General features: G+C 51.6%; 1 protein-coding gene across 1 annotated transcript; it reads right to left on the bottom strand.

Annotated features, from left to right (window-relative positions):
• Nucleotides 1-2,794: 2,794 nt before the first annotated feature.
• LOC149273251 (mitogen-activated protein kinase kinase kinase kinase 1-like) lies at nucleotides 2,795-18,262 on the bottom strand. The gene is made up of 28 exons (XM_089506563.1): nucleotides 18,155-18,262; nucleotides 16,661-16,718; nucleotides 15,453-15,543; nucleotides 14,394-14,458; nucleotides 14,196-14,251; nucleotides 11,960-12,007; nucleotides 11,795-11,837; nucleotides 11,205-11,277; nucleotides 10,743-10,874; nucleotides 10,096-10,158; nucleotides 9,595-9,676; nucleotides 8,701-8,820; nucleotides 7,847-8,059; nucleotides 7,677-7,729; nucleotides 7,511-7,570; nucleotides 7,291-7,363; nucleotides 7,052-7,211; nucleotides 6,799-6,866; nucleotides 6,078-6,162; nucleotides 5,921-5,997; nucleotides 5,282-5,342; nucleotides 5,095-5,197; nucleotides 4,792-4,850; nucleotides 4,531-4,634; nucleotides 4,165-4,342; nucleotides 3,992-4,060; nucleotides 3,623-3,712; nucleotides 2,795-2,874 (listed from the first exon to the last, which is right to left on the bottom strand). The coding sequence occupies exons 1-28, from the start codon at nucleotides 18,260-18,262 to the stop codon at nucleotides 2,795-2,797; spliced, it is 2,472 nt and encodes an 823-aa protein (XP_089362689.1).
• Between the last annotated feature and the right edge of the window lie 1,597 nt (nucleotides 18,263-19,859).

Genomic DNA, 19,859 nt, shown 5'->3' with positions numbered 1-19,859 from the left:
GGAACAAGGCCGAGTGCCGTTTCACTGCCGGATTTGTGCTGTTAACCCTTTCACTGCCAAAAGAGCTTCCCCCCCCCCCCGCGCTTTAACGCCACCGACCACACAGGAAGGGCCCCTCTTGTGCTGTTGGTTCTTCCCATAAAGAAACATTTAAAAAAAAAAAAAGATAATGCAAAAAAGGGTTAAAAAAAAGCAAATCTTTCCACTATTTATTTGATATGAATTTAGGGGATTTAATTAAACTGACGGGTTTGCAAATCTCGATCTATTCTATGGCTTCTAGAGCCTGCTGATTTTTCACGAGGATTTACTGGGAAAATTCGGGGGTAACTGGGAATTCTGCCTTTACCTAAACGCACCCTGGAGCTCCGACTTTGCTCTGTAGCTAAAACGCGCCTCTTAGTAAATCGCGCCCAGAGGTGCAGAAAATCGAAGCACAATATTATTAGAGATTTTTAAAGGGGTGGGATTGCCCCTCTGTCACAAAGTGCCTTGTACCCCCTTCCCCGGGAGACGTGCCCCGGCTGGGAATGAGTCGTGGCTGCTGGGATTCGTTTGTCGCGTTGGCCCGCGTTAGTGAGACGTCTGCGTGTTTCTGTGGCTGAGCCTCCCGTCCTCCTGGCAGCTGCAGAACATCTTGCTTTTTACATTCGCTGTACCCCTTGAGACGTGAGTGCTGTCTGCAGAGAGGGTCTCCGGAGCCCCGCAGAGACCCCAGCGTTCAGTTTGTTGGGGGGGGGGGTCAGCCTTTGTTGCTGCTTTTTCTGTTCCGATTGTCCGTAATAAAGTATTTATTAATTATGCTGTGAGAGCGGCGCCTGATTCCTCTTTACTACGTTACACCCGACGCGCTTCGCCGCTCGATGGGGTCTCTGCAGCAGTAGGGGGCCGGGGGGGTGCAGCCCAAGCCGTGGGTATAGAGTAACGATCAGAGGGGGTCCCCCAGAGCCCGGTGGGGTGCGGGCAGTTAAAGACCAATTAGAATGGGTAGTATTAACCCTGTGCGGGGTTCCCAGAGAACGCAGCCTGTAACCTGTAACCTGCCAGCTGCTTTCTCCAAACGCGAGGGTTTCGTAAAAACGCAGCCCACGTTACGCCCAAAACGAATGATTATTTAAAGGTGGTGGTCTAAGTGACGTGGTACCTGCAGCCCACCCACCCCCGGCAGAAAGGACCCTCCATTACCGGAGCCTGTAGCAGGAAGGGTCTGCAGCCGTGTAGTGTGTTGGGTATCCGAGGGTCCCATGTGGTCCGGGATCTGCCTGCGCGGGAATTTAACTCAAAGCTATTGGCTTCCCGCACAGACACGAGGAGCCCGGGATTCAGGAAACAAACGCGGATTTACCTGCTTTCATAAACCGAAGGTTTGTTTAATTGTTACAGCGTGAGCTTCATAAAAGTCGATCCACTTACACCCGGGGTCTCCCCAAATATCTGGGGGTGCAATACATCGAAAACCCAGACCCATCTGGCCCTCGTCTGGTCGCGCCTTTCTCAGACCTTAAACACGCGTCGGTCTCGTCTTTGATTCAGGAGCCGTAGGCCAACGCCATTGCCTTACTGCATTAACCACTTCTGATGGGAGGCTGATCCATTTATCTACCACTTGGCAGGTACGCTTGTCATGTATGCAGATTATTTACTTTTTGACGGCCGCCCTCCAAACCCACGGAGCGCGAGACGTAATCCTCATTCCGGGATATAAAGGTTTGTAGCATTTCTGCCGGCGGAATGGAAAGCCTCCACAACAATCACCCTGCGGGGAGAACGAAAGAGAGAGAGAGAGAGAGAGAGAGAGAGGTGACCAAATAAACGGGAGCATGGAGGGAGAAAAGGAGCCACAATAATGACGAGCGTGGAGGGAGCCCAAATAATGAGGAGCGTAGAGGGAGCCCAAATAATGAGGAGCATAGAGGGAGGCCAAAAAGGAGCACAAATAATGAGGAGCGTAGAGGGAGAAAAGGGAGCCCCAATAATGAGGAGTGTAGCGGGAGAAAAGGGAGCCCCAATAATGAGGAGCGTAGAGGGAGCCCAAATAATGAGGAGTGTAGAGGGAGCCTAAAAAGGAGCCCAAATAATGAGGAGCGTAGAGGGAGAAAAGGGAGCCCCAATAATGAGGAGCGTAGAGGGAGCCCAAAAAGGAGCATAAATAATGAGGAGCGAAGAGGGAGAAAAGGGAGCCCCAATAATGAGGAGCGTAGAGGGAGCCCAAAAAGGAGCACAAATATGAGGAGCGTAGAGGGAGGCCAAAAAGGAGCACAAATAATGAGGAGCGTAGAGGGAGAAAAGGGAGCCCCAATAATGAGGGGCGTAGAGGGAGCCCAAATAATGAGGAGCGTAGAGGGAGCCCAAAAAGGAGCACAAATAATGAGGAGCGTAGAGGGAGGCCAAAAAGGAGCACAAATAATGAGGAGCGTAGAGGGAGAAAAGGGAGCCCCAATAATAAGGAGCGTAGAGGGAGCCCAAAAAGGAGCACAAATAATGAGGAGCGTAGAGGGAGGCCAAAAAGGAGCACAAATAATGAGGAGCGTAGAGGGAGAAAAGGGAGCCCCAATAATGAGGAGCGTAGAGGGAGCCCAAATAATGAGGAGCGTAGAGGGAGCCCAAAAAGGAGCACAAATAATGAGGAGCGTAGAGGGAGAAAAGGGAGCCCCAATAATGAGGAGCATAGAGGGAGCCCAAATAATGAGGAGCGTAGAGAGAGCCCAAAAATGAGCCCAAATAATGAGGAGCGTAGAAGGAGAAAAGGAGTAATAGTGTTCTGTAGACTGATGTAGGGAATCGGCGCTTTAATCTATACGGGGGCCGTCAGAAGAGACTTCACCTGTCGGAGGATAAGAGGCGGTAGGATCGATCGCTGCACTCGCCTACGACCTGCACGAGGGAGGAAAGAGCGCTCAATGTTTTGTTCACTGGGATGGCGTCAGACTTACAAGAAGCCACCTGCGGCGGTAAAGGCCTTTAATTTGCCCCCGGCCCCGTCCCCTGCCTGGTTACTGTCTTCCCATCTAACCCCAAGGCGGAAGGAACCTGGTGACGAGTGAGTGCTCGTACTACTCCTGCTATTGCCCCCCTCACAGTATTTATTCCTCCCTCCTTACGTCCCCAGTGTCAGGTAACTACCTTTGGAGACCGTTGACCCCAGTGATGGCTCCACCATTACGTCCGACTGAAATGGGGTCCCCACCACTGCCACAGAATGTCCTCCCCAAACCATGGGGGGTAAGACCCGGTGTAAGCGGTTCCCATTAATAATATTGATTGTATTTTATGGCGGGTTGGAGACCGGTGTCGGCCATATTGGGTTGGGTTGGCCGGTTCCTCGTGTCCTGTGCGTCCGGTCGGCACGCGGAGTCCCACGGATTTACTCACCTCTGCAGACGTCGTACTCAGCACCTGAAAGCTTTCCTTCCCGAAAACGAGGATACTGTCCCCTGAAATAACTGCAATGAACAGCCTCTCGTTAGAGAGCGGCCCCTCGGCTCTCACACAGCTCCCCCGAATCAATCAGAAACGAATTCCCGTGGGGTACATGGTGGGGTACATGGTGGGGTACATGGTGGGGTACATGGTATTCTGCCCCCGGTGGTAGATTACAACAGACCCGAGGTACACGTCTCACCTACAGATTCCACGGGGAAAGTGAAAGACACCTCGGGGACGGGCCACGGCGGGACGGGCTCTCCACGGAGGTCCACAAAGTTTAGTGTATCTGCAAGAAGCATAAAAACAGTGAGGTCAGGAGACCCCACAAGCAGAAAGAGGCTGAGTGAGGCTGCAAGGAGCAGAAAGAGGGGCTGAGTGAGGCTGGGGGCCAGGATCAGCTTATAGAGAGGCTGAAGGGCCAGAAGCAGAAGAAAGGAGGGCTGAGTGAGGCTCGGGGTCAAAAGTAGCAGGGAGGGGGGGCTGTGTGCGTCGGAGGGGGAGGCCGCGTTACGTCGAGGGTCCAGAGAATCAGAGAGGGAGTGAGGCTGGGGGGTCGCTCTCTTACTGTTTGCCAGCACCAAAGCCCTGTCACCGGCTGTCTGTATCACCTGGACGGGTCCCGGACACGTGCTGTCTGAGAACAGGTGAATACGCAGAATATGCGGTGATACCGACACGCTAACGACATGTAACAGACAGACATGAACACGTATGCACTCTTACACGCGTGTTTCTCACCTGCCCCGGAGTCCGTGAACCAGGAGGTCAGAGAATTCAGGTTGATCGTCTGGAAGAGGACGCCGGTGCCTGGGGAGGGGCATTTCTTGGCCCCGATACACACCAGCGGGTACTGCTCCCCGGGTATCACCAGCGTCTGGAACAGCCCCAGGGGGCAGGGCAGGGGGAAGTCGAATTGCTGGAAGGAAAGGCGACAGAATGAAGAGCCGACAACGACACAAAATATCACAAAAAAACGACACAAAATATCACAAAAACACCACAAGCTCGGCGCAGGTTTCCGTTAACGGCGCCTGTTTGGGGCAGTTATGGCTGTGTGGGGTAGAAATGGGATTCTGGAGACTGCGGTGGGACAGAAGCCATTACCTTGAGTAGCATGAACTTCTGGAGGGGTTGGTACCACTCGAGGAGGAGGACGCTGCTCTGGAACGCCACGCACAGAAAGCGCCGGTCACTCGACGCATTGTGAGCTGAGGAGGAGAAATGGGGGGAGAATACAGAATTAAAGATGGCGGGAGAGGAGCTCACGGGGCAAACTCGGAGGGACAACGGGGGGTAAACGGAGGCCGTGAACAAGGAGACGAGAGAACGTAAAGCAGCGGCCCCCGCGGCCGTGGAGGGACTCACCCACGCAGCACTTCTTACAGCCCTTCGTGTCGGGGACCTTGCTGGATATAGATTTCCTCCTGAGGGGGGGGGAGTAAAATTCAGGGTCTTGCTTAACCTGCCCCAATTTGCCCCCTATTCCCGTACCCCATCACAGACATGGCCGCTTCCCATCTCCATGGTGTCCGGCCCACCAGCCTCCCTGTCACCCCCCAGTGCTGAGCCCTGTTCATCATGGACCAACGCCTGGTCTCCATTCCCATTTTGAAGCCCCCTCCCGCCGCGTTCAACGCGGCTCCATCTCCTCGTGGCCCCTTAGTGTACCTGAGCAGTAGTCTGTGCGTGGGGATGTGGACCAGCCGTGGCTCCTTCCGAGACTCCTCGTGCAAAGCCAAGAGATCGTGTGAGTACAGGTGTGAGGCTTTACCTGGGGCAGATGGAGGGAGGAGGCGGTGAGTTAACGCTCGCGGGGCGGTGGACGTTGGGTGGCCCCCCAGTCCTTTTTTCTTACCGGAAACCGACATTAGAACGTCGTTTATGGAATAAATCCACGTCGTGCGGCCGGGGAAGAGCTAGGAAGGGAAACGGAAGAAGAATCCATCATCGGAGGCCGAGGCACAGAATACGCGGCTGCTGCCCAGAAGGAGAGGGCCTCGGGGGTCCGGGGTATTTTAGGTGTTGTGGAGCCATAATGGCCACGGGTGCTCGATTTTTGCCACTGGCCATTAAGTGAAGGCTTTTAATGGCTATTCAGCTTCTGGACATTCAGTTGGGGGGGGGGGGGAATAAACTAGTAATCCTCGGCCGCTCCAAAAACCTCCCACACCTCCTAAACCTAGAACCCCCCCCAAAAAATATCCGGAATCCATTATTCATCTCCCTGAAAAATAAAGGAATCGCGAATCCCCCACAAAAACACAAATTTACTAAACTACGGTAAAAACGTTCTTGTGTGAAATGTAGGATTCGTAGAGAGTAAAGCCCAGCGGCTGGGGGTCAGAATAAAATAATAATTCTGCTGTTATTGGGATCTCTTTGGGACTGCCGGGTGCCGCCATATTTGAGAGACGTGGACACGCCTCCTCTAGGGGTCACGGATCGTGGAGCAGAAGTGTTCGGGGCCCCGGGTCATGTATAAGGGTAAACTCACCAGTTCCAGGGAGGCGCGAGTCTCCGCTCTGTTCAGGGTGAAGATCCCTTCCTCGGCTCCCAGGATAATGTGCGTATCTGAAACACACACCGTAAGGTCCCAGCCACCTGTCCTGTGGGGCCGTGGGGCGGGGGGCACGTTTTGGGGTGGCACCTACTTTTTGATGTGGGGTCGTTCCAGCAGGTTGCCGAGTGGATTTTCAGGGGGCATCCATTAAAGATCTTTCGGAACCGGATTTTTTTCTAGAAAGATAAAAAAAAAATCTAAGAAGTCAGAATCTCCAACAGATCCCAGGAAACTGATCCACGGGCAGATCCGCAACACTGGATTCAGAACCACGGACAGATCCCAGGAAACTGATCCACGGAGAGATCCCAGGAAACAGATCCACGGAGAGATCCACAACACTGGATTCAGAACCACGGACAGATCCCAGGAAACAGATCCACGGGCAGATCCGCAACACTGGATTCAGAACCACGGACAGATCCCAGGAAACTGATCCACGGAGAGATCCCAGGAAACAGATCCACGGAGAGATCCACAACACTGGATTCAGAACCACGGACAGATCCCAGGAAACAGATCCACAGATAGATCCACAACACTGGATTCAGAACCACGGGCAGATCCCAGGAAACTGATCCACGGGCAGATCCACAACACTGGATTCAGAACCACGGACAGATCCCAGGAAGCAGATCTCCTCTTTGTGCTCAATGAGAGGTCTATTCACCAAAGCAGAAGTTTGCCGGAGAGCTTGGAGCTCATCCAGCCGCGTGTGCCCGGTGTGCCCGGTGTGCCCGGTGGCCGGTCCAGGCCTGGCCTCTCCCGCTCAACAACCTTCACCTGAAGTGGAATCGCGCAGGTAGTTTTACCTGATTCTTCCTCTGTTTGGGGGGCAGACTCGGGGGGCCCGGGAGGTGATGTAACAAGAGGGACGGCTCTGAAAGAAAAGGGAGGGGCTTTATCTTGGGGTCCCGCTTCACACCCCAACCCTGACCCTTCTCACCCCAACCTCTGCCATTTACCCCTGTCTAAAAGCTGGTTGTGCATAGCTGTGTGTGCCTGATCCATCAGTAATTAAATACCCCCACAACCCTACCCCCCCACCTTATCTGCCCCTCTCACCGGAGTTGGCGGTGGTCAGCGGGTTCCCGACGCACTCCGGCCAGACCTTCCCCGGATTCCTCGGGACATTCGGACCGCTGGAGCATCGCACGAGAGCGGGGGGCACGTGGAGCCTGTTCGGCCGAGCGTTGGTTTCGGCAGAGGAGGCGCGGAATCTGGGCTGCGGACAGACGACGCGGGGACAGTAAATGACGGGGCGACAGGTGAACCCTAAATGTGGGGGGCGGGGTTTGCCTCACCTTGGGAGGTAGAGGGGGAGGGGCTTCCTGATCCGGCGACATCTCGCTGCCGGCGTCACCTGCAGAACTTGGGCTGCCGGGAACGCAAACGTCATACCATTAACACCAGGGGTGCATAGTGAGGGGCATTAGTAGAGAGAGGTGCTTCTGCCCCTTCTAATACCCCTGAATATTTGTACATGGCCACTGCTGCGCCGGCACCAAAACCTCCCGAACTTACATGTCGACATCGTCGTAATCATCGTCGTCATCTTCATCGGAGCAGAAGTTGTCGTCGCTCCTGTGAGATTAATAACCGTTAATGATTTCGGGGTCCGGTCAGTCCCTCGCCTCAGTTTTACCCCTTATCCGGGGCAGGTGGGGCATCGCAGCTTCATCCCACTCACCTACTGCAGGGGTTCAGACGACCTTCATCTTTTTCAGCATCTGCCATTTTTTTCTGGGGATTAATACGGTTTTGACACACAGTATGACATCAGTATGACATCACAGGTACATCTCACTGATCTAATAATACTCGTTATTCACTAAGAAGGGCGGGGGAATACATTATTACCGGTACTGATCCGTACTCATCCGCTACGGCTAATCGATCGAAATTGATCTGACGCACTGCAGAGAGATGGGACACAAAGGCATTATTGGGGTCCCGCACGTCACCCCCAAACCCACCCTGACCCCGCCGGTACGTACGCTGGATGTCGGAGGCCGAGCGCCGGGCTTTGGAGTGGAGGTTCTTTGAGACGATGCGGGAAAAGGTGGGCTGGATCTGGAGGGGATGGAGGTCGTCCAGAGAATAATAATAATAACAACAATAATAATAATAATAATATCAATAATAATAATAATATAATAACAATAATAATAATATAATAACAATAATAATAATAATAATAATAATAACAATAATAATAATAACAATAACAATAATAACAACAATAATAATAATAATAACAACAACAACAATAACAATAATAATGATAACAATAATAATAATATAATAACAATAATAATAATAATAACAATAACAACAATAACAATAATAACAACAATAATAATTATAATAACAACAACAACAATAACAATAATAATGATAACAATAATAATAACAATAACAATAATAACAATAACAACAATAATAATAATAACATTACTTCATTAAATACCAAAAATAATATAAATTATCTCATAAATTAATTAATTAAAATTCATATCAGAAATAGATAAATAAATAGATAAATTGCAGAACATTCTGGGACCCGAAATCACAGGGAAAACGTAAAAAATAAGAAGAGATGTATTTTTATTATTTAGTAATAGGGTCCAGATGGGATTACCCTCTTTTTTGCCCCCCACCCCCTGGGACAATCCATTGTGTACAGGGGCAGACGTGGCCCCAGGGATTCTGACCTCGTACTCGTCGTCCTCCTGTCCGTCTGGGCCGTCTTTCTGCTTCTCTGGGTTTCTCAGCTTCTCCAGCAGCTCCTGCGTGAGGCTGGCAGAGAGTCCACACTGGGCCACGAACTGGTGCTGGGGGGAGATCGGGGAGAGGTCAGGACCCCCGTCTGAAATACCCTTCCCTGCGGTTACTGCCCCCGGAACACTCCTGTGTTCCAATGGCCCTTTATCACTCCCATCACTCCTGTGTTCCAATGGCCCTTTATCACTCCCATCACTCCTGTGTTCCAATGGCCCTTTATCACTCCCATCACTCCTGTGTTCCAATAGCCCTTTATCACTCCCATCACTCCTGTGTTCCAATGGCCCTTTATCACTCCCATCACTCCTGTGTTCCAACGGCCCTTTATCACTCCCATCACTCCTGTGTTCCAACGGCCCTTTATCACTCCCATCACTCCTGTGTTCCAACGGCCCTTTATCACTCCCATCACTCCTGTGTGCCAATGGCCCTTTATCACTCCCATCACTCCTGGGTTCCAATGGCCCTTTATCACTCCCATCACTCCTGTGTTCCAATAGCCCTTTATCACTCCCATCGCTCCTGTGCTCCAATGGCCCTTTATCACTCCCATCACTCCTGGGTTCCAATGGCCCTTTATCACTCCCATCACTCCTGGGTTCCAATGGCACGCTGTGTTTGCTGATCCACACTAACAACGTACACCGACACGCAAACTCATGCTAACCCCTTAATACGTCATCCCCTGCCCCTATATATATAACCGTGAGTGTCTGAGGCCAGAAGGTGTCCCGAGCCCTGTTACAGGGTCACCGTACCCAAGGCTGGGTACCCCTGTTTGAGGGCTGAGGAATCACCAGTCAGCCCCCACTCCCAGGACTCACAGTCAGCAGTTTGGAGGCGCTGGGTCTCTTCTTGGCATTTTTTGTTAATGCCACTTTGACAAAGTTGTGAAAACTGGCAGACCTGAAAACAAGAGGCTCCACATTAACCCCACAAATACATATTAACCCCACACATGCCTCCCACACACACACACGGCCCCCCAGCACAGACAGAGACCCCCAGCCTGACCCCAACCTTGAGATTCCTGGGGGCCGCAGTACAAGCCCCCGTGGCTGCCTCCTCTCTGGGGCAACACAACCCCCAGCACTAATTTCCAAGAGGTTATAGACGGCAGAGGGGCTGTTACCGGACCGGCGGTGAGGGGGTCTCTCAGTGCGTCCTCGTGGCGTGCATGCGCTGTTCTGATTGGCTATTACAAATATTTGCTTTTTTCTGCCAGTTTTAGGTTTTTTGTTCTAATTGGCCGTCCTCCCACGTGGCCGGCCGAGGTTTGGTTTAAGGCCGTGGCAGAAATGTACGTGAATACACTTTATACTCACCATTTGGACTTGTCCTTCAGTTTGGGGGGCTGGTAGCCGCTCTTTGACATCAAGAAGAGAACCCTGCAGCAAAAGGGGGCATTAGTGGCAGTCCTCGTACCCACCGGAGCCTGAACTCAGAAGGGTGTGAGGAAACTTTCATTTCTGCTGCTATGGCAACCTGGGACTTCAACCTCTCAATGCCCTGTCTGTGAGTCACATGATCACACAGCTTTTATTTATTAGCCCCTGATTGTGGTACACGGATTGTATGATGTTCCACGGTTACCTATGGACTCCACACTGGCCCTCAGGTTCCCCCCGATACCTCCACCGCGCTCGCCCGGCCAGTCCTGTCCTCTATCACGCGGCCACCGGCTGGAAACACGCAACATGTAAGAGCGTAACATGCGTCCACGTGTGTCCAGCTGCCGTCACGTGTCATTAAAGCACCGGAAGAAGGCAAAATAAGTGATAAAACTCCAAAACTGCCCCGGAGGGGTAATAAAGGGCAGATTTCTCCCTGGGTCTTTTTGAGGTTCCTCTTTTTTTATGTTATTATGAGAGTTTAAAATTGGTGGCGTGGGTTTTAGTGGCAGGGCGGACTTATAGGAGACTCCCAGCACTCTCAGGAGCGGAGGTCCCCGGCTGTTACCCCCGACACTCACCGCAAAGGGTGCACGTGGAACATGGGGGGCTGCAGCTCCGTCAGCTCGATGGCCGTGATTCCCAGAGACCAGATGTCGCAGACCTCAGTATATCCCCCCTTCAGCTCCACCGCGGCCACCTCTGGCGCCATCCTGAAAGGCAAGAGTGTAAGCTCTGCGGCCAAAGGCTTGTGGAAAGGACCCTCCTGCCCCGACTCTGAGTGCGCTCCCGTCCCAGCTCCGAGTGCGCTCCCGCCCCAGCTCTGAGTTCGGCTCCCGGCTCTGAGTGCGCTCCCGCCCCGGCTCCGAGTGCGGCTCCCGGCTCTGAGTACGCTCCCGCCCCGGCTCTGTGTGCGCTCCCGCCCCGGCTCGGAGTACGCTCCCGGCTATGAATGCGCTCCCGCCCAGGCTCTGAGTGCGCTCCCGGCTCTGAGTGCGCTCCCGCCCCGGCTCTGAGTGCGCTCCCGGCTCCGAGTGCGTTACCAGTAAGGGGTACCAATGAAGGAATTCCTCCTGGCAAAAGTGGCCGTGAGCTGCGCAGAGATCCCAAAATCCGCTGCAAAGAGAGAGAGAAAGTCCGTGTCATGGCGGTCACAGAGCATAGCGGGGGGGTCATGGGGCAAAGGGGGCATCATAGGGGGGCAAACAGCACAGCAGGCTGTCACAGGGCATAGCGGGGTTTCTCAGGGCACAGCAGGGGGTCACCAGCCACAGCAGGGTGTCATAGGGTGTCACAGGGGTAACAGGGCATAGCAGCGTGTCACGGGGGGTAACAGGGCATAGCAGCGTGTCATGGGGGTAACAGGACATAGCAGGGTGTCACGGGGGGTAACAGGGCATAGCAGCGTGTCACGGGGGGTAACAGGACATAGCAGGGTGTCACGGGGGGTAACAGGGCATAGCAGCGTGTCACGGGGGGTAACAGGACATAGCAGGGTGTCACGAGAGGTAACAGGACATAGCAGGGTGTCACGAGAGGTAACAGGGCATAGCAGCGTGTCACGGGGGGTAACAGGGCATAGCAGCGTGTCACGGGGGGTAATATATTCCTATGTCGCTGTTAGGACGCTCACCGACTTTGACGTCGCCCTGGTCATTCAGAAGGATGTTTGCCCCCTGGAAAAACAAAAGGTGTGATGAGGCTCGAGCAGAGAGCTTGCAATCTACTCATCGCAGGTAAACGTGATAAGGTATAGACAGAGGTCGTTCGGGGGGTAAGTACAGGGGCAGTTACCTACCTTAATGTCTCTGTGGATCTTTCCCTGGTTGTGTAGGTAGGAGAGGCCCTGTGTGTAGAGGCAGGAGAGGGTTAATGTATGGAGGCATACGTGTGTATGTACACTGATTGTATGTATGTTTGCAGCATGTTCAAGTACCAGCGGCTGGTGGTTTTGCACGCGCTATCTATGGGGTTAATATGTAGGGTTAGGGTTGTGTATAGGGGTAACGTGTAGGGTTGTGTATAGGGGTAACGTGTAGGGTTGTGTATAGGGGTAACGTGTAGGGTTGTGTATAGGGGTAACGTGTAGGGTTGTGTATAGGGGTAACGTGTAGGGTTGTGTATAGGGGTAACGTGTAGGGTTGTGTATAGGGGTAACGTGTAGGGTTGTGTATAGGGGTAACGTGTAGGGTTGTGTATAGGGGTAACGTGTAGGGTTGTGTATAGGGGTAACGTGTAGGGTTGTGTATAGGGGTAACGTGTAGGGTTATGTATAGGGGTAACGTGTAGGGTTGTGTATAGGGGTAACGTGTAGGGTTGTGTATAGGGGTAACGTGTAGGGTTGTGTATAGGGGTAATGTGTAGGGTTGTGTATAGGGGTAACGTGTAGGGTTGTGTATAGGGGTAATGTGTAGGGTTGTGTATAGGGGTAACGAGTAGGGTTGTGTATAGGGGTAACGTGTAGGGTTGTGTATAGGGGTAACGTGTAGGGTTGTGTATAGGGGTAACGTGTAGGGTTGTGTATAGGGGTAACGTGTAGGGTTGTGTATAGGGGTAACGTGTAGGGTTGTGTATAGGGGTAACGTGTAGGGTTGTGTATAGGGGTAACGTGTAGGGTTGTGTATAGGGGTAACGTGTAGGGTTGTGTATAGGGGTAACGTGTAGGGTTGTGTATAGGGGTAACGTGTAGGGTTGTGTATAGGGGTAACGTGTAGGGTTGTGTATAGGGGTAACGAGTAGGGTTGTGTATAGGGGTAATGTGTAGGGTTATGTATAGGGGTAACGAGTAGGGTTGTGTATGGGGTAATGTGTAGGGTTATGTATAGGGGTAATGTGTAGGGTTATGTATAGGGGTAATGTGTAGGGTTGTGTATAGGGGTAATGTGTAGGGTTGTGTATAGGGGTAATGTGTAGGGTTGTGTATAGGGGTAATGTGTAGGGTTGTGTATAGGGGTAACGTGTAGGGTTGTGTATAGGGGTAACGTGTAGGTGTGACAGGGCCAGGCTAGCTGGCTCATGTGTCATATGAAGTTTAGCCGGGTCACGGAGCACTTTTGTGTCCGGTTCCGTATACCGTGACCCGGTAATATATTATATTGTGTTTATTGTGTAACCGGCCCAGAGACTGATGTGGCTTCAGCTCCAGCCTTCAAAGAGACGATCCTATAATCTGGCTGGGGCTCTTAATCAGCCAACACAGCCCTGTCTGCCCAGACGGCCCCCGCACTACAGGGGGATAACACAGGTGGGGGAACCCATTGTATTCTGTAATCCCCTCACCTGATACATCCCCTGTATACTGATGGGATTTGTGATGGGATGTGGCTGATGGGATTGGGGGTTGGGTTCGGTACACATTGCATTGAGATTGTATATAAGTTCTGTGTGTTTGTAATAAAGAGAGTTCTTCTTGGTTTGCTACGAATGGTGGTCTGGATGATCCGGGGATAGCTGAGTGCGATCCGTATGAGGGACTGACTGGTGATTCCTCAGCCCTCAAACAGGGGTACCCGGCCTTGGGTACGGTGACCCTGTAACAGTAGGGTTGTGTATAGGGGTAATGTGTAGGGTTATGTATAGGGGTAACGAGTAGGGTTGTGTATAGGGGTAATGTGTAGGGTTATGTATAGGGGTAATGTGTAGGGTTGTGTATAGGGGTAACGTGTAGGGTTGTGTATAGGGGTAACGTGTAGGGTTGTGTATAGGGGTAACGTGTAGGGTTGTGTATAGGGGTAACGTGTAGGGTTGTGTATAGGGGTAATGTGTAGGGTTGTGTATAGGGGTAATGTGTAGGGTTGTGTATAGGGGTAATGTGTAGGGTTGTGTATAGGGGTAATGTGTAGGGTTGTGTATAGGGGTAATGTGTAGGGTTGTGTATAGGGGTAATGTGTAGGGTTGTGTATAGGGGTAATGTGTAGGGTTGTGTATAGGGGTAATGTGTAGGGTTATGTATAGGGGTAATGTGTAGGGTTGTGTATAGGGGTAATGTGTAGGGTTGTGTATAGGTGTAATGTATGGCTGGGGCTGTTTCTCACCTGTAGGGTCTCTCTGCACACGTACGCCGTCTGTTGCTCTGACAACGCTCCGGTCACTGGGGGAACAAAGCAGAAAATGGAGGAGCTCGGGGAGACTTTACCGATAACAGCCGAGGTTTGGTTAAACGGGACAAGTCTGGGGGACAGAGAGACAATCATTACCCCTACATGGGGTAATAACAATCCTGGAGTAAATACCTTGGTATACATCTTGGAGAGACCCTCCCCCGCAGTACTCCATACAGATCCAAAGCTTGTTCACCCTATGGAAATAAAACCAGTCCTGATAATACATTACATACAGACCCGCCGCTGTCTGACCAGTCCTGATAACGCGGTCACACCCCCTACATTACATACAGACCCGCCGCTGTCTGACCAGTCCTGATAACGCAGTCACATCCCCTACATTACATACAGACCCGCCGCTGTCTGACCAGTCCTGATAACGCGGTCACACCCCCTACATTACATACAGACCCGCCGCTGTCTGACCAGTCCTGATAACGCGGTCACACCCCCTACATTACATACAGACCCGCCGCTGTCTGACCAGTCCTGATAACGCAGTCACATCCCCTACATTACATACAGACCCGCCGCTGTCTGACCAGTCCTGATAACGCAGTCACATCCCCTACATTACATACAGACCCGCCGCTGTCTGACCAGTCCCGATAACGCAGTCATATCCCCTACATTACATACAGACCCGCCGCTGTCTGACCAGTCCTGATAACGCAGTCACATCCCCTACATTACATACAGACCCGCCGCTGTCTGACCAGTCCTGATAACGCGGTCACATCCCCTACATTACATACAGACCCGCCGCTGTCTGACCAGTCCTGATAACTCCCCTACATTACATACAGACCCGCCGCTGTCTGACCAGTCCTGATAACTCCCCTACATTACATACAGACCTGCCGCTGTCTGACCAGTCCTGATAACGCGGTCACACCCCCTACATTACATACAGACCCGCCGCTGTCTGACCAGTCCCGATAACGCAGTCATATCCCCTACATTACATACAGACCCGCCGCTGTCTGACCAGTCCTGATAACGCGGTCACATCCCCTACATTACATACAGACCCGCCGCTGTCTGACCAGTCCTGATAACCCGGTCACATCCCCCTACATTACATACAGACCCGCCGCTGTCTGACCAGTCCTGATAACGCAGTCACATCCCCTACATTACATACAGACCCACCGCTGTCTGACCAGTCCTGATAACGCGCTGAGTTACCGGGTGTAGCTGCCGTGGTAGGCGACGATGTTCCGGTGAGCGCAGCCTTTCAGCATCAGCACCTCTTGCTGGATGATGGAAAAATCCTCGTCTGTGTGAGATTTACAAACAACGCGGGGTTTTGGTGAATGTCGCGCATGTTTTTTATTTAAAGGGGAAGCGACATAAAAAAAATCATCTTTTTTTGTTTTCATTTAATTCCTAATAGGGCAAATGGCCAAAGGGGGCCAGTTTTTTTATAGGGTTATGGCGGTTAGAGGCGTGCATGGGGGCGTGGTTTCTGTAACTGGGTGGGGCGTTTACAAGAATAAAATATTTATTTTATATTTAGTTTATAAAGCCGTTTCCTGCTGTTTCTATACACATTATCGGGGCTTTTAGGGCTGTAGAACCCTGCGATCCCCTCATACCCCGCAAACATTCTGACCTCCTAGAAAAGAGGGGCATCGGGGGGGGGGGAGGGGTATCAGGGGAGGGGAGAGGAAAGAGAGGGGTATCAGGGGAGGGGGGAGAAGAGAGATGGATATCGGGGGGTGGGCAAATTAAGGGATGAGAGAGGAGCATTAGGGCAGGAAAGAGGGGCACAGGGGTTTGAGGCCCAAGAAGGACCAAACAGGGACACTTGGCAGCTTGTGACGTGGTATTCTCCTTAGAGGTAACGTTGATGGTAATTGCCCCAGTGAGGGGTATCACGACCTGTGTATACGACCCGTCTCCCAGACGCCGTGGCCTTCTGTATAAACGTATATTTTCCCCGAATTTGTGATTTTGATGCCGTTCGCACTGATTAATAAATTTCAGTGCAGACGGAACCTCGGAATCCCATTGGTCGGCCCGAGCAGGAAGTTGGAAGCCACTTCCTGTTCTCTCCCGTCAGCCCGAGCAGGAAGTTGGAAGCCGCTTCCTGTTCTCTCCCCGCGTTGTTTTAGCGGACGGCGCAGGAGCCTCTAGCGCTAGAGGTTGTTTCCAGCCGCGCAGGTCCCTCCGTAACGCTATTATCACAGATATCTCAGGGCGACGGGAGATTTAACCCCGCAACGGGGCAACAAGATGGCGGCTCAGGAAATAATACGGGGGAATTTTATATTAATATTTCATTGTGATATATGTTGTAGGGGTTTGTGTGTAAATTCAGTACACCCAATGAGAGCCAGGAGCGGATGCGAACACTGGGGCCAAAAACGCGGGCCACAAAGTCCAGAACTCACCAGTCTCCTTATTGACGACTTTCACGGCTGCCAGGTCTCCGCTCGCTTTATTTCTGGCCTAAAATGGAGGAATTCAGCAGGTGAATCGATGAGTAAATATCTACCTCCCACCTCTGAGAACAACAAGTATTTTTATTGTGAGAAGGGGCAGAGTATCTGGGTAACGCGCAGATTCCCTGGGTGAAGGGGCAGATTCCCTGGGTGAAGGGTCAGATTCCCTGAGTGAAGGGGCAGATTCCCTGAGTGAAGGGGCAGATTCCCTGAGTGAAGGGGCAGATTCCCTGTGAGAAGGGGCAGATTCCCTGTGAGAAGAGGAATATCGTGTCCATATCGCTGAGTGCCCCGTTGTGTGCCGGGCGGCAGCTGGCATAACCACTGGGGCATTATCCACTAAATGTTGTGTCTGGGCTAATTACCAGAACAAAGAAAGTGAGTGAAACAGGACATTGCGTCCGCCGAGTAGGGGAAGCCCCGGGGTGGGTGCGAATCTGCAGCGGGGCAGGAAGTCAGAGCTGCAAAAAATATTACATCTACTCCAAATGCCCCCCGGCCTGTACGTTGTGTCATGAATAAAGATTTGGGGACTGGGGTGCAGTTTGGACCCCTGAATCTGTGAATATGATAGGGCCCTCTGAGAGTCTCGGCTACATTTTTGGGGCTGTTCTCTAAATGAGTGCTGGTGTCTGGCAGTGAAAGGGTTACCCCAGAGAGCCAGTCACAGGAAGCGCAGAGGATGCGGCATGCACCTGTTACATGCGCAACCACAGGAAGTGAGCTCTGGGGCACAAAAAGCGAGGCTGGGAGCCAGGGGGGTCAGAGTTATTGGGGACACAGGGGCCATGTTAATCCAGAGGGCCAGATATAGCCAAAGGGCTTGAAGCTGGTCCACTCACGGGGCCGGTGCCGACAGGGTGATGACCATAAGCACAATTAGAATTATTAGGAAACATTCGCTTACTGGGGGGCGCATGATGTCATGCAAAGCCTGGGCTGCTATGATGTCATGAATAAGCTGAAATGTCATATATTTTATCCCCAGCTGCAGGAACAATCCTCCCTCAATGAGTGACAGCCTCTCTCGCACACTCAACAGCCTCTCTCACTCACAGTGAGAGGCAGCCTCTCTCAGACACTCACACTGAGCGGCAGCCTCTCTCAGACACTCACACTGAGCGGCAGCCTCTCTCAGACACTCACACTGAGTGGCAGTCTCTCTCAGACACTCACACTGAGTGGCAGCCTCTCTCAGACACTCACACTGAGCGGCAGCCTCTCTCAGACACTCACACTGAGTGGCAGCCTCTCTCAGACACTCACACTGAGTGGCAGCCTCTCTCACACAAAGTCACAGTGGGGGACCATGATTTGCAAACTTATTGAGTGGCAGTCAGTGAGTAGAGTGCTCGCTCCCCATGTTAGTAAAGGGAGATCTCAAAAGTAATCCCATTAACCCGTTCCTCAGGGGCAGTGTGGTTGGCTTTGGGGGTCTCTCACCTTATAGACCTCCCCGTAGCTCCCGCTCCCCAGTCGCTGGATCAGCTCGAAGTCATCCTGGGGGTCCCTGCTAGAGATATCCAGGGGCAGCCTCCCCCGAGTATCCATCCTGCAGGCTGCGCGCATGCACGAGTGCAACGAAGAGTGTCGCTCCACAGCCACAGCTGCTCACACACCCTGCCACTTCCTGACGGTGTGGCTCGGCCGTCACATACACACAACTGCTGCACACTACTACACGCACAACTACTACACACACAACTACTACACATATACATACACACTACAACAGATGTACACACTACTGCTGCACACTAATACACGCACAACTACTACACACACTACAACACACACACAACTGCTGAACACTACTATACACACAACTACTACACACATACATACACACTACAACAGACACACACAACTGCTGCACACTACTAAACGCACAACACATATACACAACTGCTGCATACTACTACATGCACAACTACAACACAAACACTACAACACATACACACAACTGCTGTACACTACTACACGCACATCTACTACACACACACACTACTGCTACACACACATACTACAACACACACACAACTGCTGCATACTACTATACACACACTACTACTACACAGATACATACACACTGATACACATAGACGCTACTGCTACACCAATCTTCACACAGATACTGCTACACACAACTACTGCATACACAATACCACACACACTGATACACATGTATATGCACAAAGTACTTCTACACACATCTGTAACTACCACATACACACCGCTGCACACTACTACACACAAATGCTACACACATACATACACACTACTACCACACACAACTGGCGCACCCTACTGCACAACCTGCTACACACTGCTGCATGTGCACATAGTTGTTATGCACTACTACACACATACAACTGCTACTCACTACTGCTACTACTACTACTTGTTCTGCTCCTACTACTCCTACTGTTGCTCCTACTACTACCCCTACTACTACTACTGTTACTACTACTGCTGCTCCTACTACTACCCCTACTACTACTACTACTACTGCTGCTGACCGCAGTATGGACCGCCCGCTGATGTCACTGTGCAGTCCTGGCCGCGTCCCAGGTAGCCGGAGCCGAGAAGTTCCCAGGTATGCCAAATACTCACCAGAAATGTACATTTCCAAAAGCAGATGGTTTACAATTAAAATTTAAGCTCTCGGTCAAAAAGTGCCATTCCCCACCAAATTACCCCTCAGAATATTTGGGAAAACTGTAAAATCCCCACTTTGCTAAAATTACCCCATACAGCATTTCTCTGGTCATATTCCCCCAAAATAGGTAAAAGGGGTGTGCCCCGACCGCAAGTGAAAAAATGAATGGAAAATCAAAGCATTTGGTTTTTGGCAGAAATTGCGGTGACTCGATAGATAATATTCGGGGCTCAGGGGTAGAACGAGGTCACTCATCACTAAACACGTCTTTAATGGAGGAGCAGGAAGTCAGACGGGCGTTAAACGTGCCACAAAGTGTGTGAGGCGCTGGCAGGCCGGAGCGGCCGTCCTCAGCTATATAACCATGTATACTGTATATATATATATATATATATATATATATATATACAGGGGAGGAAAAACCTGACTCATACCATCTCCTAATTACATTACATATAGAGGAGTAACTGCCCCTCCATCCTGCCCCGC

This window comes from Sceloporus occidentalis, unplaced genomic scaffold (assembly GCF_023333645.1).
Source record: "Sceloporus occidentalis isolate IW3139 unplaced genomic scaffold, rSceOcc1.0.p SCAF_390, whole genome shotgun sequence".
NCBI classification, from domain to species: domain Eukaryota; kingdom Metazoa; phylum Chordata; class Lepidosauria; order Squamata; family Phrynosomatidae; genus Sceloporus; species Sceloporus occidentalis.
The sequence above is the reverse complement of the archived record's forward strand: the minus strand, read 5'-3'. Positions and strand labels throughout refer to the sequence as shown.